The sequence below is a fragment of the Psittacula echo genome (assembly GCF_963264785.1).
Source record: "Psittacula echo genome assembly, chromosome: 6".
Classification (NCBI taxonomy): Eukaryota; Metazoa; Chordata; class Aves; order Psittaciformes; family Psittacidae; genus Psittacula; species Psittacula echo.
In genome coordinates, this window is record NC_137743.1 from 9,727,795 (window position 1) to 9,753,722 (window position 25,928).

The 25,928-nt window shown below is 38.2% G+C and overlaps 2 protein-coding genes across 8 annotated transcripts in view; one reads left to right on the plus strand and one right to left on the minus strand.

Moving 5' to 3' along the window:
• The window catches only part of NHLRC2 (NHL repeat containing 2), a 40,690-nt gene extending 23,118 nt beyond the window's left edge, over nt 1–17,572 (minus strand). For 4 of the 5 annotated variants that reach the window (XR_013957234.1, XM_080621628.1, XM_080621626.1 and 1 more), the window contains exons 1-5: nt 17,246–17,572; nt 14,771–14,923; nt 7,706–8,161; nt 4,395–4,576; nt 2,612–2,741 (exon numbers count right to left, since the gene is read on the minus strand). Coding sequence is in view for 4 of the 5 variants with exons in the window: in XM_080621628.1 (XP_080477754.1) it covers nt 2,612–2,741; nt 4,395–4,576; nt 7,706–8,161; nt 14,771–14,923; nt 17,246–17,408 (1,084 nt within the window). In the remaining variant the exon portion in view is untranslated. The remainder of the gene's footprint in view (nt 1–2,611; nt 2,742–4,394; nt 4,577–7,705; nt 8,162–14,770; nt 14,924–17,245) is intronic. The other variant, XM_080621627.1, reaches the window with a different exon arrangement.
• A 329-nt stretch (nt 17,573–17,901) lies between these two features.
• Nucleotides 17,902–25,928, plus strand: part of DCLRE1A (DNA cross-link repair 1A) — a 29,799-nt gene continuing 21,772 nt past the window's right edge. For all 3 annotated transcript variants that reach the window (XR_013957109.1, XR_013957110.1, XM_080620283.1), the window contains exons 1-3: nt 17,902–18,930; nt 20,601–22,163; nt 25,708–25,841. Coding sequence is in view for 1 of the 3 variants with exons in the window: in XM_080620283.1 (XP_080476409.1) it covers nt 18,513–18,930; nt 20,601–22,163; nt 25,708–25,841 (2,115 nt within the window). In the remaining 2 variants the exon portion in view is untranslated. The remainder of the gene's footprint in view (nt 18,931–20,600; nt 22,164–25,707; nt 25,842–25,928) is intronic.

A 25,928-nucleotide genomic window follows, 5' to 3' on the forward strand; every position in this document is an offset into this window, starting at 1 on the left:
GTGTCCATTACACTTTGCAACTTGCACAGAGACACATATAAACACATGTAAAAAATGTGTGCTGCTACGTGGATATGAACCAAAGCAATTTCTGAAACTCTCATCAATTACTTCATCCATCCATATGCACACACAGACACTGGCATGCCAGTTTTAACGTACGACAGCAGGGTATCTACTTGTAAGACAGCACACTGAGAATCACCAACAGAAGGCTGGGTGTCTGCCCAGGAGAGTGAAGATTTCCTACAAAACTGAACATTTCCTACATTTACTGAATAACTAAAGCATACTATCCATAGTATAAGGGATAGTGACAGAAGATGCTACTAGGTTCAAGCAATTTGCAGTAGCAACACAACTTTGACAAACTCTGCTGCAGTGTTGACAAACTATTTTGATGGCTGGCAACACACTTTAAGAAGTCACTGCAGCTCATTGCTACAATGCTGCAAGACATTGCTCTATGCTGCAAGACAAATCCACTGCAGACTACAAGACACAGCCTTGGTTCTTCATGCTCTGGGACACACTCCTGCCAGCATTTTAATCAGTATAATCCCCTGTTTTGACATCTCTCTCTCGTTATAGTTTTTTAAGGGATTTTATATAGCTATTACAGCTATTTACATTTTTCCTTGCTTATTTTACCCACACAAAACCATATTAAAAAAAGTCTTAAAGACTTTTAAAAAGAATCTGAAAACACACAACCCAGCCCCATTTTATATCTTTGGCCTACCACCCTCTCAAAAAAAAGGAATTTATTTGATTTAATCTCTTTGTAAGGGACAGAGCTCTAAATAGACAATTCACTGGTAGGTTCTAATTGAATCGGAAAAGATTTTACTTTTCAGTGTTCAGAAGATCAGATTTTTATGTAAATGCTGATAAAAATTCAGTAGTGTTGAAGAGTGCAGATGACTAATCCTCTACAGGTGAATCATACAGTGATTACTATGCTCATGTTGATAACAATCCTATCAATTAACATTTAACAAGCAGAGCTCTCAAAAACAGAAAGTATCAACAGAAATTCAACTACTGGCAAAAGTAAAAGAAAGCATCATGAAAAGTAAAATTATAGGCTATTTTGAATAGTTCTGTTAACCGGCTGAGGTTTCTGAAGCACTGATGAGTTACTCGTTTCTTCCTTCGCTGATCTGCGAAACAGCTCTGCAGTAACATCCCATGCAAATCAGCTTGCTGGTTCAAGACACCTTGAAAACTATACCAGCTAGTCAAACAACAGCCTACTGGCTGACAAAAGGAAAATCAGATTGGATGAAATTCAGCTAAACTCATGCCTTCATTAATAGCAACCCACATCCAGTGAGATTCAGGTACTCCTCCTTCCTTGTGAAAGTAGAAATCGATATGCTTAACACACATTGTAAGGGTCATTGGCAAAGCATTTGAGGTAAAGTGCCCTTTGTAAAATTTAGTTTAATATATTTTCATTTCATTTTTATGTGGAAGACATGCTATTAAAAGTTTTAAATCTAAAAATTAATGATTTTAATTTTTAAAAAAAATTAAAAAAAGTAGTCAAGGCTGCTGGTGGTACAATGTCTATACTGACAATCTACATGAGAAGACATCTATATGAGCTAGCTTCATGTTCCCTTAAACTTGAGTGTGTTTTCCTCTCTCATAACTGACCCAAGATTATAACAAATGGTTCCAGGTCAGTAAAATATTCTCATTTACTAATTTTGCAAAGCATCTCTAATTTAAAACTATTAGACTTAAATCACGCTACTTCCCCACCCCATTATCTGCAGATTCAAGACCTGATTTTGGAAGTCAATTGTCATGTTTGAAATAGTGACCTAAGGGGTTTACTTCACGCTAAAGAACTGTTCTGTCATTGTTCAAAAAATGGCATCTGCAACCCCTGAATTATAGTTAAATGGAAACATGAAAAAAGAAAGAATCAACTCACAGTTAATATCAGTTGAAACATGGCAGTTATGTGATGTCAAGCTCAGGTGTGTTTTATGTGAATCAGGAAAGCAAGCTACTTAAATCTTCAGAAGCTAATTCTTTTGCAAAAGATTTCACTCTTACCCACTGATGCTTGCAAGGTTTTTTCTGAGGTATTCCTCACCTATCTGACTGACTCTATCATTCTCTTGAATCTAATGATTTTATGTCACCTAAACAGGAATAAACACAGGCCCCCAACTAAAATTACTTTTATTTCCTAAACTCAAATATTTACAAGTGGTCAAACATGTCTGTATAGTCAAGGAAAGGAACTTCTAGACAATGCTCACTTCCTGTAAAATGTAGCTGCTTAAGTGATCCTGCCATAAAAAGCACTCGCTTAACAAAAGCAATCACAATTTCCTCCTGTATTTGGACCCAGTAACTATATAGCTCACTACAAAAGAATTTTTCTGCCATCAAGTAACAGTTCATGCTTCCTTCAGGATCCAAAGCAGAACTGCAGGTCTTACTTACAAATGAAACCACTGTTTTTAAGACTCAGCTGTAAAGTAAATTTTTACTTTTTTCTATCTCAGATTATTATCAAAACAGGAAAATATTTAGCAAACAGCCATGCATGTGTAAATATGAGATGTCAAAAGCTCAAGTGATACAATACTTGAATTTCCAAAGACCACATCCCACGGAGAGCTGATAGGCTGTTCTTCTCCTTTTGCTCCACCTTCCTTATCGACACCTTGTATCCCAATGCCTGCTACAGTGGTCACCAGCTCTAACTCCAGGTCAATCTACAAGGAGCAAAATTACACACACTGAATGTACAAAATTAAGTTGACTGAAGTTACAATTTGAGCTAGATGTCAAAACCATAGTTTTTGCTGACAAATAAAAAACAAATCCTAGCAAATGTAGGAAGATAATGAATTTTACCACAATGCTAGCTGATGGGGGCAGGAAGCAGCAGGAAAAACACAAGCCTGGAATTCCCTTCAACAAAAATTAACACTGTTTTGTCAAGGTTTGCCCAGCAGTTGCAGAAGCAAGCACCAAAATCTTCTAAAGAAATACTCAGACGATGGATGTGGATGTTTTATTTTAAACTTCTATAGAAATATGACATAGAAATTCAGATACTGTAACAGTATCTCCCATCTCATTTAATTTGTACAAAGCAAATTATTTTTACAGTTCATTTCATGCCTTAGGGCAAAAAAAAAGATTTAATTTCTGCAGCTTAAATCCCTTTATTTTTCTTTCCCTTTTGCTTATTTTCGAAGTGACTTCCAATGCTGCTCATGCATTTATCATGATGATCATGTAAAAAGGGAGTCTTTCACACACAGGATCTTCTAACTTTTGTGGCAGTAAATGCACTTTTTGCAAGGCCCATGGCTTGCACAAGCATTTGAATGCATGGCCTATAGCTGTTTATCCTATTAAGTCCTGGATACCCTCATGGCACATTTAGATGAAAGGGAAAAGCTAATTATCACCAAAAATGCTGATGCGGTATGATACTGATCTGCAGACATTTCTGTGCTGTCTTTGCTACCTGCAACACTTCATATCCTGCGGTCACCTCGCTACAGTGATGAGTGTTTGTAAGATGAGGACCCTGGAGCAAACTGCTCATTTTTAGTACACGTGTTTCTCTACCAACTGGGAGCCTTGGTCATTTTCAGAATAAAACCAGGTAGCCAACTCCAATGAATACTGTGCAGGGAGTTCGTGGACAAGTGCTTTGAAGTGAAACACACAATGAACCCACTTAACAGTACAAAGGCACTTCAAACTGAGCAAGGATGTACCCTCCTCTGATCATAAATCAGACATATTAGTGAGGATCTGAGTAGAAGATCTTCTGAGATGCATAAAATACTTTTAATAATAAGGTAATATTATATTGCTTCAACAAATTTAACTTATTATTCTAAATTTGACCTAACCAAATGTAAGATCCAATGACTATATATAGAAAGTATCATTCCTACATCCTAAACCAAGCTAAAATAAGTGTTTAATAAAAAAAAAATTCCACATGCAGACAATTCTGGTATTACAGCAGTTACCCGTATGTACTTTAGAGCCCCAAACAGCTAACTGAAGTTTAGATACTCAGTGAACCACAGTAGTACAATAACTTTAGATAAGAATCAGATACTACTGGAAGTGAAATAAAAACTATTTTGTTGTAGTACTAAGAATAGATGTTTCTCATAACAGGAAAGTAAGAGTCACTAGGAAAAACAAAATCAAATATGCTGCAGCAAGTAATGTATATCATCTTCATTTGAAAGGAAGCACAAAAGTATATGTAGCCTTTAGACAACAAACTACACAACAGCATTTATTTATAAGATACTGTGCTGAATTTCCTTCCCAATGTTGAGGGAATTCAAACAGTAAATAATCAGAGTAAGTAATTTAGTGTAAATATTCACCTCTGTAAGTAGAATAAGGGATGAGAGATTAGATTTTGAATTTCCTTGCAGAAAATTTACCTTTCTAATGAGGTGATTTTCTGTATCAGCTACATAAATAACATCTTTTTTTATAGCAATCCCTTGTGGTGAGTTGAAAGCTGCCTCTGAAAATCTTCCATCTCTTCTTCCACTGTTTGGACCTATAAATGAAACAAAGCAAACTCAAATGTAATTTTAGAAAAAACAAAACAACACAACCAACCAAACAAGCCCAAAATTCATACATTTAAACTTGTAAAAAAATTACACATTCTAAGAGGTGCTTTCACAGCACCTTGTACAGTTCGCATTACTTGCCCACTGTAGGAGAGGATCAGGTTTGAGATAATCTTAGGAACCTGAATATGCACAAGCCCATGGGACCTGATGAAATCCATCCTTGGCTCCTGAACGAGCTGGTGAATGAGGTTGCTAAGCCACTGTCCATCATATTTGAAATATCATGGCAGCCAGGTGAAGTTCCCGACGACTGGAAAAAGGGAAATATAACCCTCATTTTCAAGAAGGGGAAAATGGATGATCCAGGGAACTACAGACCAGTCAGTCTCACCTCTGTGACTGGCAGGATCATGGAGCAGATTCTCCTGGAAGGCATGCTAAGGCACATGAAAAACAAGGAGGTGCTTGGTGACAGCCAGCATGGCTTCACTAAGGGGAAATCCTGCCTGACCAATTTGGTAGCCTTCTATGATGGGGCTACAGAACTGATGAACACGGGTAGAGCAGCTGATGTCATCTACTTGGACTTGTGCAGAGTGTTCGACACTGTCCTGCACAACATCCTTGTCTCTAAACTGGAGAGACATCAATTTGACGGGTGGACCACTCGGTGGATAAAGAACTGGCTGGATGGCTGCATGCAAAGAGTTGTGGTCAATGGCTCGGTGTCCGGCTGGAGACCGGTAACGAGTGGTGTCCCTCAGAGATTGGTGTTGGGACCGGTCTTGTTCAACATCTTTGTCGGTGACATGGACAGTGGGATTGAGTGCGCCCTCAGCAAGTTTGCTGAAGACACCAAGCTGTGTGGTTTGGCTGATACGCTGGAGGTAAGGAATGCCATCCAGAAGGACATTGACAGGCTTGTGAGCTGGGCCAATGACAACCTCATGAAGTTCAACCTCATGAAGGTCCTACATCTGGCTCGGGGCAATCCCAGGCACAGCTACAGGTTGGGCAGAGAAGAGATTCAGAGCAGCCCTGTGGAGAAGGACTTGGGGGTGTTGGTCGATGAGAAACTTAACATGAGGCAGCTTCAGTGTGCGCTTGCAGCCTAGAAACCCACCAATATCCTGGGCTGCATCAAAAGAGCATGACCAGCAGGCTGAAGGAGCCAAAAGAGAAGTCTTAAAAGGGGTTTAAATTGCTCCTGCTCTCTTGCACTAAAGGATAATAGCCACAACACAAGATAGAAATAGAAGAACTACATGTTTTTTTATTCCCAACTACATCAAATCAAGCCAGCAGGGAAAACTTTAATTTCCCAAACTCAACTCACTTTCAGTGGTTTAGATTTTGGTGTTATCATAAAAGAAACTAATACTTGATTAGCAGCATTTTCTCATTAGCAACAATTAGGAAAAAGATACCATGGAACAGATTACATAAAAGAATAGTAAGAATGATGGAGTGACAGTGTTCCGCACAGAGCCATCAAGAAATAGAAAGGACCCTGACCTGAATATAACAGTAAGAAGGTAAGCATTGTGTATCAGCAGGAGTAACAAAAGTGCATTAACAGTATGTCTCAGCAGAAGACATTTAGGTATTGAGTTATGTGTGCATCATGATTTATGATGCAAATACAATAATTTCAACCTTTGTGCTTGCCCACATTTGTTACTGTATTATCAACTTTGTTACATTATTTTCTGCCCACTGAATCATTTAACTGAGTCACTGAAATACACAAACTTTCACAACTTACTGTCAGCAGACAATTTAGACCTTACCAGACACAAAGGACTGAGGTACTGGTGTGTTAGATTCCAGTAGTTCCCCTTCTAAGTGGCAGAGTGCATACCTCCAAGGAGGGGAAAAGTACAGAATGCCACATGAAGCAGGGGTACCAGTTCAGAGGTTAGGATACTTCCCTCTGAATTGCTATTTAATGACTATCCCAGAACACTAAAGGGTAGCTTGTTGCTGGAGACTTTATCTCACATATCAAACAGAAACCAAATTCTCTCACTTTTGTCAGAAGAAATCCTGTTGGCACTTCCCATAGAAGAAGGATATTAAGACTAATGCCTTTATCAGGTTAACTTGGGTAACTCCTCTGCTTATCCAATACACTGTTACTTTAAATAGCAAGAGATTTTATTCCTTTCTTTGAGTAGCAGTGCCACGGGTTATATTTATGAGGTTTTTAGGAAGCTGCCACAGAACAGGCATTAGTCAATACCAGACTGAGTAATATAGGACCTATCAGATCCCGATTCTGAGACATAAATGAATCACTGTTGTCAATTATCTGGGGATTCAACCACTTCCTACATTTGCCTGTTATGGTTGTTCATAAATGGACTCTCCTGACAGCTATGTACTTGGTGCATTAAGATGTAACTTCTACCACTGTAATAGATTCTAAAAAGGAACAAATCTGAATGTTTCATTTCTGAAAGAGTAAAGAACACGAAGAAGGTACAAATGTTTTTGATTTGCACTGTAGATAGTAATATTACAAAATCAGTTAAAGAGATTAAGTTTTTAAAGCTGAAATGTTACCAACATAAACGTGGTAACAAATGTAGCTAAATCTTAACACTTCCACTATTTTTGTACTTGTTTGTATGGTACACCTCAGTTTTGTTGACAACACAGGTCTTCTCATATACGCTAAAGCAACTTAATTTTCAGGTGCCTATATATGAGGCACCTGAATACCAGATTCAATGTCACTTAGTGCAATGCCACTGTCCTTAGTAATTCTCCCTTCCTCCAAAGTCCTATATAGGAATGCTCTTCATTTAAAGAAACGGAAAAACCAAGCTAAAAACATACACCAAAAGCTTCCCCACACACCACCACCACCACAACTGAGCATTCACGTCTTCTATTGAAAAGGGACACATTAGTCTTTTCTTTTCCCTACCTTGCTGCTGGTTGTGGATGTATGTCACTTTAATCTAAACCCATTTGCAACACTTTCATAAGAATACAAAATGTATTTTTTGTAATTCATATTATACTATATATGTAATTATACTAGGCCCAGCAAACATCCTCTACTCCTACACTAAAATTACTGTAACAAACTTATATACCCTTACCTCCAATAGCGTGTAGAATTTGTCCATTTTTTCGAGTAACCAGTATCCTATGATGTCCAGTATCTGCTATGACCAGCCTTTCTCCTGAATGATCCACGGCCACTTTGCCAGGAAACAGCAGGGGAGAAGGTGGGAGTGAGTCTCTATATAGCTTTATTCCAATCTTGTTATCTTTGATTTGTCCTCTTTCCTTGTAGAATTTCAGTGTTATAGAAGTAAATAAAAACAACTTCTCTCTGTGTCCCTCTCCAACAAGTGAAAAGAGCATATTTCCACGAGGCCCCAAAATAACTAGAGTTGGCCAGCAGGACACTTCAAGTTCATGCCACAGTGTTGCATCTGCATCATTTACTACAGGGTGGACAATATTATATCTCAGAATGGCACTTTTAATGTTATCCAGAACCTTTTCATTTGGGAATTTTGCCGAATGGACTCCAACAATAATAAGACCATCTGAAAGGAAAAATAAAGTCGTGCACTGAAATATATTTGTAGTTGAATAAAAAGTAAAACTGAAGCACAGTTATCTCACAATGTGACTGATTGCTTTCCAGAATAAAAGGGTCTGAACAAACAAAAAGCAATTGCATCTCAGTAGGACTATAAATAGCCGTGTAGACAAAATACTGAAACTCAGAAATAACATTTCAGAAAAATGACTGAACTTTAGGACCATTACTTCCCCAGCTGGTTAACATTTAATGTCAGAAATTGTTCTTAGTTCCTGAACCTCTACTTACTAAGGTAGAAAATACTTTCAAAATAATTATGGGTAAGTTGTAGCAGTTAACTGATACTTCGGGGTTTTTCAGATGTTTATGATACCTCTTTGCCTTCCAATGCCCATACACAACTATGGTGTTTTAGAAAATGAATTCTTTTCCACAGTTAATTAGGAATCACAAATGTAACACTGAACTCTGAAGCCCAGAGTTACCTTGGTGTATCTAACTCAATAACAAAAATGTATAGGCTTCTGAAATCAATAAAGTATTCTCTATTTCAAACAGCAGCATTGACAGCTATGACAAAATGACACATAGCACTCGGCAGAAACCTGGAAGGCTTGAATCTTTTCCCTTAAAATACAATTAAAAAAGGAGTAAAAGAGGATTAAATCATTGACTTTTGCACCTCCCCTTAAAATGCTTAACTTACTTCTATATGTAGTTAATAAAGGCAATGAAGAGTTTAGATTTTCCAGTATCAGGGATTACTGCACCTGAAATCCTGGTATGAAAGTGTTGCATAAGTATGAAGTAATATAAGTCTGCTTCTATCCATTGCATATGTATTAGCAATCCTTTGCTTCTTAGTTTTATGAAATTTGAACACAGAAATAAAAATCTCAGACTTGAGCTGCTTTTCCCTTGTGATGAGAAATAAATCTACTTCCACCACAATGTAAACAATTATGTAAGCAGCCCTGAATTTTCCACTCCTCCTTCCTAGCCAATAGAAAAAGAATTAAGAGCCTTTCTTCAGTCAAAAGACACTTTTCAGTACTTTCTAGGAGCTAAAAAAGAGGAAAATAAACAAAACCAAAACCCACTACAACCTTTTTCAGGGCTTTAAATTATGTTTTACTAGCATAATCTCCACCAAATGAAGTAAACTGTGCGTATGACATCAATACCATACTTTGTCTCACTTTGTACTTGAAGAATACTACTAACTGTAAGCATAGTTATAGTCGAAGTAACTTGTCAATTTTACCTGAACTAAGAATTTACCTTCTAAGTAAGGAAGGTAACAACGGTAACCATGAAGTTGTAGAAAGCTGCAATACAATAATGTTAAACCAGAACTGTCAATCTAGTGGAAATGCTTAGACATTAACCTTACCACTTATCTAAACATTACTCATGTTTCTGGAAAGTGCAAGCATTTTGTAACCACAAGTAACAATGGGCATCTTTTTATTTCTTTGTGCAAGTAAAAGTTTCAAATTTTCAAGTGATCTTTTTTGTTATTTGGAGGAGAGGAGTGAAATTAAATTGGAAGGGAAAATGTCCTTAGAGTTGATACCCAACTTGAGTTATATTTTACCATAGTATAAGAAATTATATAGTCTGTAACATAATTTAGAATTTGTAAACACTTTTATCAGTATCATTCAAGTATCTGTGGTGTTTCCTTCCTTTACACAGTCACAAATGTCTATAGGTGGATTCCTTATAGTACTGTATTTTTCAGTAATACAAAGCAAAAGAAAGCAGACCTCGAGTCCATACAAAGTGGCATGGAGGAGGAACAGCCATTATCCAATCTAATCCAATTCTGATGATGCTTATACCCTGAAATATGACTGTAGAACCTTGAAGAACTTCATAAGGTTCTTAAATTAGACTAATTTGTGCTCATACACATACTCACTGCAATTGAAAATGTTGTATTGTACTACAACAGACAAAATAGGTTTGGCTGAACAGCTATTACATTTAGATAAGAAAGATACAATTCGGTTATAAAGGATAAAGGCAGATATGCAATGCGCATCTCTAAGTAAGCAAGTTCTGTCACTCTGTGCTTACTCTAATATTGTTATATTTATCGTGAACAGCAGCCAACAGAAACAGCCTTCTTGAAAGGACACTCATCTGGAAAAGACTAGTTTTAAAATAAATGTTTTCTCAGAAAGGTTTTAAGAAGACCTGGGAGTAAGTTTCAGTTACTTGAATTTTTAGAAGGCAATTTTTTTCTCATTCAAATATAACCATCTGTTACAACAGAATAGTCTAACCAGAACACAACCTGAATATTTGCAGTCACCTTGCTAACACATTTATTTCCCATCTTCTAGCTTCATACAGTTCCTAGCACATTACCCCTCCTTCCCAGTTTTCATCTTTTCATTCTTCCAGTTGTAACTGTAGTTACCAAAATCTAGTAATTAGTGCTCTCAGAAGGAAAGCCACACACAAACTTTTTGAGCTTGCATAATTCAACTTTCCCGTTATCAAATAATTTTATTTATTTAGCATTCTAGTGTTTTAATTTTTAACCCATCAGAAGTGTGCTTTTTTTTCTGCAATAACTCACCTATCTAATACATTTTACTCCATTTGACATCAACTGTTATGTCACACAAGTCATTCTGAGCTGGCAATTTATGTCTCAGATCACTACTGTTATTTGGCATTTACTATCTGATCCATTAAAGGGCTTCACTGTTTAGAAAATGTCAAGAAAATATGTCAAAATAAAATGCTTTTGTAAAACAGTCCTCTAAAAGCTCTGCAGTTAAGAGTCAGTGGAGTTTGCCACTGCAAGAATAGTGAAACCAGTCCTGCGATCAAAGAGTGCCTGAATCAGGGCCCAAAAAGTTACAATTGCAAATAACCGCATCCAAGGATATGGTTTGGAACAGAATGTAGTATTTACTTTTATGCTTTTCTCCTACCTTTAAAGTAGAGGTGCAGTCTGGCTAGCTGGGCATCTTTGTTCTACCCTCAACTCTGCTTTTGTGTCAGAAATGTAAGAAAGGCAATTATTACAGGTCTTAAACAGTTGTATTATTTAAGCTCAGATGAGTTTGTTTCCTTCCAGAAAACCTAATTTAATCTCAAGTTGGCTTTTTATTCAGTTACAAAGAAATGGAAAATTATTTTTCTCTTTTAGCTCTTCTCCCCAACCATAAAACAGTGTTATTGGAGAAGAACATAATCTTCAATGTGACAATAGAAAAGGATAAAGTGCTGCACAATAAAAGACTTAATTGAATATAAGAATTTCACAGGTATAGAATTATAAGACCACTATATAGTCTTTATCAATCCTATATGCACAGCATGTTGCAGTATCAGATAGATGAAGTTGCAGCATCATGAACTGCTGTACTCCAAAGAGCACGTCAAATATTTTAACTGTTAACAGGATCATCAGCAGCAGTTGTATGTCCTTCAACAATACCATTAAAACTAGAAAGGGAATTCTATATTGAACACCTGAACAGGACAAACAAGTTATAACATCCTCTACTGAAGAAAGCTCTTCTAGAAACTGATGGATGATATGCTGAGATGTAAGAATATGCACACCATTTAAAACACTTTATTCAAAGGATTATAACAGAGCACAACACTTGATTCAGGCCAAGCTATTTCTGAATATTAAAAAGTACTCCCTCTTACAGAAGTCATTTCTGGACTGCTGATAACATGAACTGAATATGCACTGGAGTTTAAAATAACTTCCTGAATGCCACTTGGAAAACAGAAATAGCACCACCGAAGATAGCAGCGAGAACATATCTGATAAAGATGCTAGGTGACATTTAATCCTATGGAAAGCAGTCTTCATTTTGAAGCAATCTCCTGAAGTTCCAGACAACAGAACTATGTGCACATGTACAATGACATATATATATGCACACACACATATATATATATAATGGTTTAGGACCACCCTAAAAATAGAGCTTCTTGTGTTCAGACTTCTCATGTCTGATGATCACACTTGAAATTTCAACATATTCCGCATAAAGAGGGTATTTGAACAGCATAAAAAACAAAGTAACTAGAGTATCAGAGATGAACATACACAATGTACAAGCAAAAAAAGACATTACATCAGTATTGAAGTTTGTTCTTAGTTATGCAGCAAAACAAAGGCAACATTCCTTCAAATATTCAAACAGGCCAAATGCATTATGAGATAGATGCTTTGTCAGATGCTTGTTTTCATTTTGACTAATATTGTGTGCTAGGTCAGAACCCTCTGCCACTTCTATAGTATGGTAAATACATACATGAAATGGGTAAATAAATGCCATATTTACAGATCTAAAGTTCAGTAAAGCTGCAGTTTCACTATGTATTTCATTGACTAGCTGCTTCCAAAAGAAATCACGCCGCTCATCTTTTGATGAGCCAAAATCAGGTTTTTTTGTTTTCACAAAAAGGTGGTAAGATTTCAGAACTAACACAACCAAAAGTGAAGGGACTTCCATTAAATAAAGAGCAGAATAAAATACAATGAAACTCCAGAATAAGGCTGAAGACATTCTTAAAATACTTTCTGTTATGTCCAATATCCTCTCTACTTTTGTTTTACTCTTCCAACTTTCATCTTTCTCAAGCTTCTCAAGCCAACAATTCTTCCCTCCTCTTTCTCCTTGTAACTGGCAAATGATGTTTACCTTTGGTGAAGAAGATGCACGTTAATATAATACCATCTGCTGAAGTATTTTTCTATGGCTTAAAACCCCACAACTCCTACTACCTTGATGTATTTATGCATATTACTGTAATGCTAAAATTCACACACTTAGCACAGCAAAGAAAGATTAAATAATCCTGAAATTGCTGAGAATCAAAACATGAAAAGAGCAGAAAACAACCAAAAGGGAGATCTATAGTGAAAAAAAACAATGTATTTTTCTTTTTGTTTTAACCTTCAAGCATCTTAATCTCTTCCTGAATCCAACTACTATCCTCTGTTTCCTAATGGATTAAATTAAAGATTAATGTTCCACACACCTGCTCTTCTTTCCTTTTACCTCCACCTTCATCCGAAGTATCTTTTTTTTTCTCACTCCGGTTCCTGTAGGAACAGGATAGCTCAAATGCAAGAAGAATTTATCACCTATCAGCAAAGTACTTTCCTCAAGTAATAACTCCTGTGACAGGAAGTTTAATACAAGTCAAATAAAAAAAATGTGTCTCCAAGTGAAGCTTCAGCTCAGTTCAGAGTGCTACAGCCTCTTCTGCACCAGGAAAAAGACACTCAAATACTTTAAAAAGAAAGCTTGTGGGGATAGGTTGTTAAAATGAGTATTTTGTTATCAACTGATTTAACAGCTTCTTAAAAAACAGGTTAACGATATGACAGCTGTACTAATACAGTAACACTGTGCTGCAAAATGTTTGTAATTTAATGATATTCTTTATTATATGGTCAATATAATCTTCTGAAATCTACACCTTCTTCCCAGCATGGCTGGTATCCACAGCAGTCTATTTATAATTTGCTAATCATTTTCTAGTTAAAAACGCCTCCCTCCCAAAAAAATGCCATGAGTTTTCCTTATTAAATTTTCTTATATCTGAAACATTATACCTGATCTCCAGTTTCTCCAAAGCAAACAGCTAAGCTTTCTAAGGCAGAAAATTTAGTTTGAGTCTTCTGTCAAGCACTATGCAATCCTACAATACATAAGTGAACTACTTAAAGAGCTTGAAATTTCAAAGACATTGTAATTTCTTTTCTAGTGAAAGAAGGCAGCAAGAATAAATGATGCCAAAATTAAAACCAATCAGAAACACCAATGGAGGATCAGAAATTTAACTGCATATATATGTTATATTTAATACAGTATTTTTAGTCTGAAAGTAACACTGTTCATCTCACTGTTCAGTCTATTAAAATATCCAAGATAAGCAAGCAGCTGATACATTCTGTGTAAGACCACAGCTTATCTCTGTCAAGTCATCACGATGACAACAGACTGCATTCTAAATAGTAATTACCCTATATTTTTATTCACTCAAAGAGAGAGATAAGATTTCATTTCAGATGTGAGTTTCAAAAGCTTAATTCCCTCTCCAGAACACAGGACTACTAATAATACATAACTTGTTGCCAATGCAAAAAACCCTCTTTCTAAACCAAGCTTACATATTTTGTTATTTCAGTTAGAATGGAAAAAAACTCCAAGTGATCTTAACTGCATCCATTCTGCCACCTATATTCTTCTCAGAGTTAGTCCTTAAGTCAAGTGCAGAGGGTTACATACTTGTATTAACTCTGAACCCATATCTTACATCCTTGTGTAGCATTTTGCAAATAGCCTTATTTATGAGGATATCAGATTTGGGGTTTGAGCACATATCCTGTTTCTTTCATTATACAGACACAACAGGTACCTTATTTAACCCCATTTAAAAATGTAATGGGAGTACACGCAGTCACCTTTTTTAGGCTACTTAAAAGATTAGAAGACATTTTTAGGCACCCCTGAAATTTTGCCAGCTGTTTAGTAACCAGCAACAAAGTGACTCAGCTACTCCACTGTCAACAGTGCCAGGAAATTCTATTCCAAGCGAGCCAAAGCACTTTTACCTTTATCAGAGAACTGGTGCTCTAATGCATGGAGATCAGGCAGCAGGTGCAAGCAGTTGATGCAGCAGTAAGTAAAGAAATCCAACACCACAACTTTTCCACAAAGGTCTTTGTGAAGAGAGATAGGACCTTCAGTGTTCAACCATTGTAGACCTGGAATTCAGAGAACAGTAATACCCAGTTAGGGGAAGGGTAGGGAAAGGTAGACACTTAAGAGCGAATTTGCACACCATCACACAACATTCCTGGTGCACTTAACCTTAGAGAAATGAAAAAGTTCAACATCCCTTTTTATACAGGTAGAAAAGCAAACCGAAAGTCTTATATTTATCCAACTCATCCATATGTTCCATGATTCTTCACAGAATCATAGAATAGTTTGAGTTGTAAAGGATCTTAAGCTCAACCACCTGCCATGGGCAGGGACACCTTCCACTAGAGCAGGTTGCTCCAAGCCCCATGCAACCTCGAACACTGCCAGGGATGGGGCAGCCACAGCTTCTCTGGGAAACCTGTGCCAGTGTCTCACCACCCTCATAGTGAAGAATTAAAAGTTTTATTATTCATGAGATTTAATGTAATACATTAAATGTATTAAATGTATAAAATTAATGTAATTAATGAAAGTGCAATGTATATATTTTAATAAATACCTTTAAAGTGAAAGAACATGCAAGCCTCAGAACCATTTTTATACATTTAAAAACATGACCTATTTTATTCAACCCCTAATAATGTCATATGGGTAACAATTATTTAAAACCCACATAAATGGTAGTAAACTAAAGAACTGTTGAACTCTGAGTTATTTTCCAACATGTTTGTAAAGGACTCTGAAAACAGATGATTGAAATATTTTTGTGGTTACAGTTTTGATCTTGATTTTCAAAGTTTCAGGTGACAGGTATAACTTAATCCCTTTACATGGGAAGAAATACAGCCTTTTCAGATCTACCTGGCAGCAATCCTGGTCATTTATTTTAACCACTTGATCTGAAGCATGAAAGCATTCTTTTCTCACAGGTAACTGCTATTACTCTGATCACATTAGAAACTGATCTCAATCTAAGAAATAAATACCCTGTAATATAGTCTGCCATTTTTTATCACTTAATACTTCTGAAAATAAAGGGCATAGGGAAAGACAGATGTGATGTAAGGCAAAGCTGAACTAAATTTCTGAAGGCCTATTTAAAAAAAAAAATGTATGCTGACTAATCTAAAAATCCTCAAAACTTCCACTCTGACAGTTCCAGCACACAAAGTTCTTACTGTCCCAGCAGAGGTTATTGCTGCTGAAGCCAGCAGGAGGCTTGTTTTCAGTTTCACTAGGAGGAGGATTGAGCTCTACTTCCATATATTTATAAAAAGAAACGGATGCACACACTTTCAGATTTAGTGACTATAACAATTAGCAATTATATGCATTACTTCCATGGTATAAGGGTTCTGCTGTTTACATTTTAAAAGACTGGGGTATTTATTTTATGGCATTATTCCTCTTTTCACTAGAATTAAAATACCTTTCATAAAATATACTGAAAGTAAAAAGCATCGACTACCTATGTGAGCTCTTTTCAGAGGAGAAAATAAGCTTTGGCAGAACACAGAAAGTGAAACAGTGCGAAATACAAAAGTGAAAATTCGACTCGGAGGTCCAAATCTAGACAGAAAGAGCATTCACTTTGCTCCAATGTTCAAAAGTCAGAATGTGTTCCCATGATACACGCTTACCCTCTGAGATCTCTGCTTTGCAGAGAGATGTGAGCAGAGCTGCAGAGAGCCTCACTGAGGTTAAAAGAACCTGAGCAGGACTTGCAAGATCTTACAAGACTTAACCTTTGATTTCACATTTAACAAAAGAAGAGATAAAGAAATGTGTGAAAGGGAAATGGGCACAATAGCGAAGGATGACATCTCTAGGACAGTTTGTGTTAACAGGGACACAAAATCTGACAAGCACAGGTAAGTCATGGGGAGAGAGAGCTGGGAAACCCAAGTGGCTGCACTGAGACCAAGGGAACTCAGGATAAGGCTGTGAGAGTTGATAAGGTTCTTGCTATGACCGGAGAAGAGAGGTATCAACATACTGTACAGAAAGCTTTATTAAAAAAGGAATGTAAATTAACAAAACTAGCAGAGGTTTAGAAGAGAGGCTTTAAAGAACAAGTTTTTGCAATCAGTAACAGGGGGAGCATGTATAAAGGGATTTTTTTTTCTCGTCCTTTGCTCCTGGTGCTTTCAGGAGTGACATTTCCTGTAACCAGAAGCGCCTTAAAAAAAAAAATAAAAAAAAAGAAAAAAAAAAAAGAAAGAAAAAAACAAAGTGGCTAGCGGGGCCGTAATTAAACGGCCCTCACAGGCAGCGGAACTTGACGGAAAATGCCACACGGTGAGCACTAGAACTCAGCCACCTCTGCTGAGGGGCCCTGCAGCCGAACCGCGCTCCGCCGCGGGGCCTGCCCTGCCACCCACCTCCGCCGAGCTCGGGCACCGTCAGGTCCCGCTCCCGGCTGTCCATCTTCTTCAGGTACTGGTAGACCAAGTTTTCCTTCTCCTGGGAAGTGTCGGCGTCCAGCAGGGCGTACTCCAGTTGGGTCTGGGCGGGCAGGAGCCCCGCCAGCCCCTCCGCCGCCATGACAGCTCCTGGGCGAGCCCAGACCCGTCGCTGTTTACCAGCCTGCTGTTTCACTGCCGCACATTCTGCACGTCCCTCAAAACCAGCGACGAAAGCTCTAATTAATAATAATAATAACAATAATAAAACTTAAGCACAAACAAGCCAATACTCGTTTATTAAAGAGGGACCTTCTCATTCATGTCGTGTTCGTACATAGCTTTGATGTTCACAGAAGCATATTCGTGAAGAGAATCCCCAGCGGTGATTCCAGCTCAGCAGATTCCACACAGCCCGCTTTTCCCGCCCTCTTGCTTTTTTTATTTGTAAGTGGAATAGATATGAAGACCGAGGAATATCGCGACAAATTCCAAGCAAGGCACCAATAATTTGAACTGTGGGATTTTTTTTTTAGGGGGAAGATATTATGAAATATGCGGAAGGCTGAGCCACAGCCCCCGTGACGAAGCTGCGGAAGCGAATGTGTTGCTGCGGCGGGAACGGCTGAGGAAGTGCGGCCGCGGTAGCGGCAGGAAGCTGAGGGGAGGCGGCGGGACGCGACAGCTGCCTTCGATGCCCACGGGAGACTCCGGGCAAGTGGCAGCCTCCCGCGGTGGGAACCTCAGCGCAGGAGGGGAGCGCGGCCCGACCGGCAGCCTCAGGCCGGTGTTGGCCTTCTCCGTCTTGTGGCTCCCGACAGCGATCCCGCAGCTGAGCGCTTCGTCGTTTTCGTTTAAAATCATCCCTCTTCGGGGCAGCAAGGTGGCAGTCAGGGAGCGGGTCTGGAGGGGCTTCACCTTCCTAGGGCCGGGCCTGGCTGGGCGCTTACGTGGGGGACGCTGAGGAAAATGGCTCACTCTGTGAATCGTGCTGTATCTTATTTAAGCTTCTGTTTTAAAGGAGTAATTTCAAGTACTCAAAGAGACGCTCATTAAATTATTTTTAGGATTCACCATGCTTCAGTCCCATTACGGACTGCTGTATGGTTTGTTGCATGTTCAAAATGAATTTAGGTGCTTTTCTTAAGATAGTGAAGAGAGGACAGAAGAGAAAACATATTAGTGGAGGGTATGGTATATTTATGAACTGTTGCTTAAAAGAAAGAAAAATAATTCTTGTGTTGCCATGTCTGACGATACATCATTGGAAGAGGACATTTGGGAGTACAAATCCATTAGGAAGGAAAAGCATCAGAGTAATGCAGAAAGCATCTCTGCACCTGTACAGACAGTAAGTGATGGCAAGTGCAGGCCAAAAAGGAAGACAAATAGAAAAACAAAAAAGTCCATAGAAAAAACTGATACCCTTCAGAAAACCAAGCAGGTATCAAGGCCAAACGAGGACGCAGATCCATGTAAAGATGACAGTAGCGTGCACTCCCAGGAAAGCGCAAGCAGCCTCACGGACCAGAGCTCACAAAATGCAAAGCCGGTTTATGATGGATACTGCCCAAGCTGCCAGATGCCTTTTTCTTTGCTATTGGTCCAGACACCTCGATGGCACGTTGCTGAGTGTTTGGATACTCCAGGATCCAATGAAAAAGGTATGCACAGAGTAAGAAAAAAGCCTTCAGGGAAAAGTTAAAAGGCTTCTCACGTAACGACGTTGCTATAAAACTTGGGTTTCCATGTTTAGTTCAAAGTCTGAGAGAGTGGTTGGTATGGTTTTTATAATGTTGGTACTGATCATTTATCAGTACTATTTTTGCATGAGATTCTCTGTTGTTTGTGAAGAACATGGAAGTCTGACATGAATATCTTGCATCATAACCTCTGTAGAGCAGTGACAAAGATTTATGGTTGTTCAGCAAGCTCAGGTTTTAATAGTTTATTGAAGAAATTGAAGGTGCATACTATTTCAATTACTAAGTCAGTGTCAGCAAAAACCCTCCTTCAGTTAAGAGGGTTCTACTTCTGACTGTGAATTTCTTTCTCTTTGGGTATAAATCTTATTATCCTGTATCCATGTTGCTGTATAATTTGTCCTGTTATGTATGGATGGTTGGAAGCTGAAATCTGTCTATTATGCTAATTTACTGGTCTGTTTACCAGTCTTACTAAAATATACTGGTCCAGTATATTTTAGAAATTTTATACAGAATTATGTGTGATCATTCCTGTATCATATAACAATACAGTTTTGTTTTGAGTTCTGTTCAAGAGGAATAAAACTGATGCATTCCAGTTGCTAGTTTCCTGTGGGGAAATACCAGGTCCAAACAGATCCAGATATCCCATTTATGTGTAGATGAGGCCCTCAGTGATATGGTTTAGTGGTGGTCTTGGCAGTCCCTGGGGTAAATGATTGGAGTTAATGATCTTGAAAGTCTTTTCCAACCTGGTTGATTTATATGATTCTATGTTCTTAGCACACCTTGTAGCTTTTGAAGCAGCATACAGCCTGGAAACTTGAGTAAAGGCTCTTTTAGGTAACAGAATCACTTTGCTTTTTGGATCTTTGTAAGTTTTGTTGAAGTTTCTTTTTCAAGACTGAAGAGAACTTAAATTCACTTCAGTGTGAGTGCTTTAATCCTGATTTTGGCAGCAGTTTAAGATAAGGGAGATGGTTAACACCTGTTTTCCATCTCTTACACCCATAATTAACAGGTAAAAAAATCCCTCTGATTGATTGACATATTCACCTTAAAATCCTCTCACAATAGGCCAGCAAACTCACAACGAAAAGGCCTAGGGAATAGCCACAGATTTTTTGCTGAATACTTTTTTCACTGAAGTAAAACCATGAGCTTTTTTTTTTTTTCTTTAATGTGTGACCCAGCAGCCAATTTAAAATTGAATTTCAGGCTGACTCAGAACCGAGATTTGTTTTATTTTGAAACATATCTACTGGCCTTTTCTGGTGCTGCTGCTCCAAGCTCATTGCTTGCATGTGAGACAGTTCGAAACTAGAAGCCATATGATTACATTAGCACAATATTGAAACAGGGTTAGGTATTCATGTTGTTAGAGGGCTGTATTAATTCAGGCATAGTGCTGTATTAGCAGCAGCTGTTTGGTTTTAGATTGGAAGCATTCTCCTTTCTAGCCAGCTCAGGGCAGGAGGTCATACTTCTTACTTGTGCATTCTGTTCTATAGCTGCATTTATAAGAAACAGATTTAAAATTGTCTCATGTGTGATTTTTATTTTAATAATTATGCCAACTATATTTGCAAAGATACTAAAATTACTTCTCTGCTTAACTCATTTCATAGAGTGTCCTGATGGTTTACTGTGCAATTCCACCATTCCATCTCACTACAAGCGTTACAGCCATTTTCTACTTGCAGCAAGCAGGGCCGGAGATTATCTTGTAAACTCTTTGTCAAACACTTTGGAAAGGAAGGTGACATGTTCTGCTGCTCCAAAACTCAGCTGCTCCTCAGGTCAAGTAGAGCAAATCTCACAGAGTGAGAAACCATCTAAGAACATAAAAAATATCCCAAATGATGACTGTACATTGAGAGTTCAGAATTCACCACAAATGAAGTCTCTAAATTTAATCAGTGAAAATACTTCCTCTTTTGCACATGTTCAGATGCCTCAAGAGACATTTCAGCATACAGAGACAACAGATAATAGTTGTGATTTTGAATTTTATGACTTTATATCTGCTCAAGAAAGTGGAACGGAAGATCTGTGTAGTGAGAAAGATACAAGTCAGCTCAGTTTACTACAGTCAAAAGCAGACTTCAGTGAATGTGAAATTTCTTATTCTCCACTGAGCACTTTTGAGGAAAGTGAAGAGGAAACTGAGGAAGAGAAGGTGAAAATATCACAAAAGAAATTATTCAGAGACTGTAACTCTGAAGATGAAGACTGTAATTCTGTGATGTTTAAAACATTTGATGGACTTCTCTTACAGCAAAAGCCTCAGTATGAGCATACCAGACCAGGACATTCCATAATTAAAAACAAACACTGTGAGGAAGTTAAGCCATTGGACCATCTAGATCATGGTGTAAAAACTGTTTCTCAGAGTCACAGAAACAGGAAGTTTTGTAATTCAACATGTGTAGATAATCAGCATCAGCAAGAGGCACTGGCCAGTGGATCCTCTTCTCCTTTTAACTGGGAGGAGGCTGAAGAGCCTGAATTGATTTCTTCTGCTGCTAAATCAGGTGATACAGAGTCAGAAGATACTGGTGCTTGTGCTTTGGATTCTGCGTACCTGAGTTTTACTGAAACATCATCACTGCTAGCCAGAGAAGGTGCTAGGTCTCTTCTGACTCAGAACAGTAATGCTTTGAGGGAGCCAAGTAACATTTTAACTAATGCAGATAAAATGCCTTCCAATGCAGTTGAAAAAACAGCTTGCCAGGAGAGTTTGCAGTCAGTAGTAGAGAAAGAAGGAAACTTTAATACAGCTGCTGTGTGCTTTCCCAGCCCCAACTCTAAAACAGTAACGTCTCTTTCTTTAGCAAGTACGAATGCCAAATCCAGTCCTGCCAAAGAACTCAAACAAATGGACATTGGTGTTTTTTTTGGGTTAAAACCCAAAGTAAAAGAGGAAAGCAAAGAAGAAATGTGTTTGAGTGAGGGAAAGCAGATATCAAGTTCAGTAACTCCCAATGGAAAGAGGCCCAGACAGGAAAAAAGGAAAGCTCAAGGGTCTGTGGAAGATGTAGAAACAGTTACTGAAAGTTCAACAAAAAATGGAGCCTTTGCAGGTGTAAGTTCTGGTGGCCAACAAAGGTGGAATAAAAAGTTTAAAGTATTATCTACTGCAGGTGAAGGAACAAGAAAAAAGCACTGCCCTTTCTACAAGAAGATTCCAGGTGAGAGAGAACTGTTGCTTTTTGCAGAGGTTAATTTTGGCTTGAGTGTTGGGTTGGTTTTTTTCCTAAATTTAGACTTCAATATTCTACACTCTTCATAACCATTTAGATTGCAGCTTGTAATGAACTTTCTTTCCTCCATCTGAGTTGATAAAATCTGATGTAGGTGTACATCTCCAGAAAAAGGTGTTTGCAGAACCAAAGTTAGCAATGGCTGAAAACAGTGAAATAGTTATCTCACCAAAATGAGTTCAAGGACTGACTTCTGAATGTTTTTGTGACAGCAAAAAGCAGTTTTGAAAGATGGATCTACTTTCTTAAATAATTTTGAATATATCCCTTGTTAGTATTCAGTCCTATTGCCTGAATTTAATCTTTCACATTGCTTCAGTTGTTCCTAAAAACAAGGCTGTCAATAGCAATTATTTCCTTACACTAAGTTAAAAGAATTGAGTTCAATTTTGTATTTAAAATTCAGTAGTAGTAGAAATACAATCTACTACAACTGTGAAAGCAAAGAAATGAAAACCAAACAGACGAGTTTAGTTAAGGAAACAGAGAAGAATTTATTGGAATCTCCTCAAGCAGTTACATAAATTACATGCTGATGGATCAATGGCTTAAAGAGCTTCAAATCCTCACAGTTCTGTTTACCACCAAAGGATTGTCTTAGTCGTAGGGAGATACTTGAGGAAGCCAAATAGAAATATATTAGTGATCCAAAATGCAAAGCTGCTTCTTGAAAACTGATACGTAAGTCTTTATGGGGCTACACCAGTATCATGGCTTCTATGGGCTTAGAGAATTTTCCATATATAATAACTTTCAAGAGCATGCTCCTATGCCTACAATGCAATTTTAAAGTTGTTTTGTTATAAACTGCATTATCTTTGTTCTGAATTTTGTTACTCCATTTGAAGTCTATTTGACTGTATTTTCTGTGTTGCTAACGATACGTATTTATCCCAATGGCCTGGGGTAGTTCAGCCTCTCTGAGGTTTTGAGTTGGGTACCTCTCAAACACTTGGGCATTTTTTGGTTTGTGATTTTTAATTAGCAGACTGCTATGTTGTTTTTGGAGTTGCAAATCCATGAAGCTCTAACCTCAAGTAAGTAGAGCTTTTGTTAGTTCTAGAAGATCTGGAAAAATTATGTTACATAAAATGAAAAAATATTTGAGTGCTGCCAGATGAATTAGTTCTATGTGCTATTTGGTGGGCTTAAGAAGGTGTGAAAGGACCATCTGTCAGTATGTTTGCATTCGAAACAAATATATTTGCAGAGAAAAGGTCTGTCTTCTATCCAGCTCTCTTTATGCAGCATCTTTATACAAACAACCTCACTGAAAGCATACAATGGCAAATCAGTCACGTTTCATCTCAGCAGATATATTGGAAGCCCCCACATTGCCTGCTTCATAATTACATTGGTCGATGGGAAACTGAACATGAGCCACTTCAGTGTGTGCTCACAACCCGGAAACCACCAGTGTCCTGGACTGCATCAAACAAAGCATGACCAGCAGGTCAGAGGAGATGATCCTGCCCTTCTGTTCCTGTGAGACCCCACTCGGAATACTGTGTGTACTTTTGTTGTCCTCAGCTTAAGAAGGACATGGAGCTGTTGGAGCAAGTCCAGAGGAGGGCCGCGATGATGATCAATGGGCTGGAGCACCTCCTGTATGAAGACAGGCTGAGAAAGCTGGGGCTGTTCAGCCTGGAAAAGAGAAGCTGCGTGGAGATCTCATAGCAGCCTTCCAGTATCTGAAGGGGGCTTATAAGGATGCTGGAGAGGGACTCTTCATTAGTGACTGTAGCGATAGGACAAGGGGTAACGGGTTAAAACTTCAACAGGGGAAGTTTAGATTGGGTATAAGGAGGAAGTTCTTTATTGTGAGGGTGGTGAGGCACTGGAGTGGGTTGCTCAAGGAACTTGTGAATGCTCCATCCGTGGCAGTGTTCAAGGCCAGGTTGCACAGAGCCTTGGGTGACATGGTTGTGATAAACACATAAATGTATTGGCTTTCGCAAATCATAGGTGTGGTTATGTGGATATAACTGTATGAGTTTACAATAACAGAAACAAAGCCCGCTAAAGACACAAGATTAGACAACAAGTTAAAAAGGGCCAGAACTCTTGAGCAAACCAGAGTCACAAAGCAAAAGAATTTGTGAAGGTAAAAGAAAGAAGGGGGGAGGGGGGGGCTTGATATAAGAAAAGCTATTGCCTGGAAAATATAAAGTACTTTTTAGCTTAAGTTGTAGAAAGAGAACAATGTTTATGTTTTAAGTCTGTAGAATTTAGTGGCCCCACTAAACATGAGTTAATTGTTTCACACTAGTTTTCTGAAGTATCTTTAGCTTCAAGGAACAATGTTTGTGTTGTAGGTCTGTGTTGAGATAACAGGATTTAGTGGCCCCACTAAACCTAAATGATTTATTTTCACACCATCCTTCTACTTTTCAATTAGTTTAGAGACAGAGCCTCCCAAACATCTACTAGCTTGGGATACTCCTTTTCTGCCCGTCCTGCAATAAATTTTGCAGGAAGGTCACACTGTTTCAAATCTTTGCTAGTTACCAGAAGAATTATAGATATGGCTGGTTTCTGCTAATTTGTGATTATTGGGACATCCAACTGTGCCAAAAGTGAAAAGTACACTGTGAGGAAGACTGCTTACTTCATCTTGAAGACCCCTACTCACAAGAGGAAGACTGCTTACTTCATCTTGAAGACCCCTACTCACAAGAGGAAGACTGCTTACTTCATCCTCAAGACCTCTGCCCACAATCACTGAAGAGCAGTGCGCAGACACCACGAGGAGGAGACTTGAAGCATATAAACCTGTAACAAATACTAGTCACTTGCACCTCTGGCTACGGTCATGCGCCCAGCGCTGTTGCTTTTGCTTTATTGACTTTGTCCGTCAATAAAACCTTGTTATCTCATTTAGAGGAGTGAGTTCGTATTTAACGTGTTCTAGGGTCAGGTGTCCCTGCCCATGGCAGGGGGGTTGGAAATAGATGATGTTAAGGTCCTTTCCAACCCAAACCATTCTATGATTCTACATGCTGGCATGTTTTAAGACTATTATTAAACGTAGAGTAATTGAATTATTGCAATTTGATTGCAAAATGTATTTTGTTAAGCTGCAGTTACCTGTTTTATTTTGTGTGAAGATATTGGTATTAGATTTTAATCTACATGAACTTTCAGAAATACCAGCAGAATGCAGGTAAATATGTTTCATTTGCTTCAGCAGTTGCCATCTGTGTAGGGTGCCAGCTGAACAACAGGTATATGGGAGGCCTGTGAAAGTCTGTGTGTGGACACTTTGTTAAATTTTTATTTAGTCAGTGAAAGTCTTTTTTGTGACTGACTCATACACAAACCATGCTCATGCTTAAATGGTTCCTTCAACTGTGTGCAGTGTAGCTGTGTTACCTTTTCATTTGGAAGAAAAAGAAAAAAGGAACATCTAGTTAGAAACTAGTTTTGAACTGTCCAAGTTTGCTGACTCTCTTCGCTCCCCTTTTTGCTTTAGGAACTGGTTTTACAGTTGATGCCTTCCAGTATGGAGAAATTGAAGGCTGCACAGCTTATTTCCTTACTCATTTTCATTCCGATCACTATTGTGGACTAACAAAAAACTTCATGTTTCCAATCTACTGTAACAAGGTAAGATTTTCCAAGATATATACTGGGTATTATGAAATCCCTATGCAACTATAAGCACTTTTATACTGGTGAAAGTAAACAGATCAG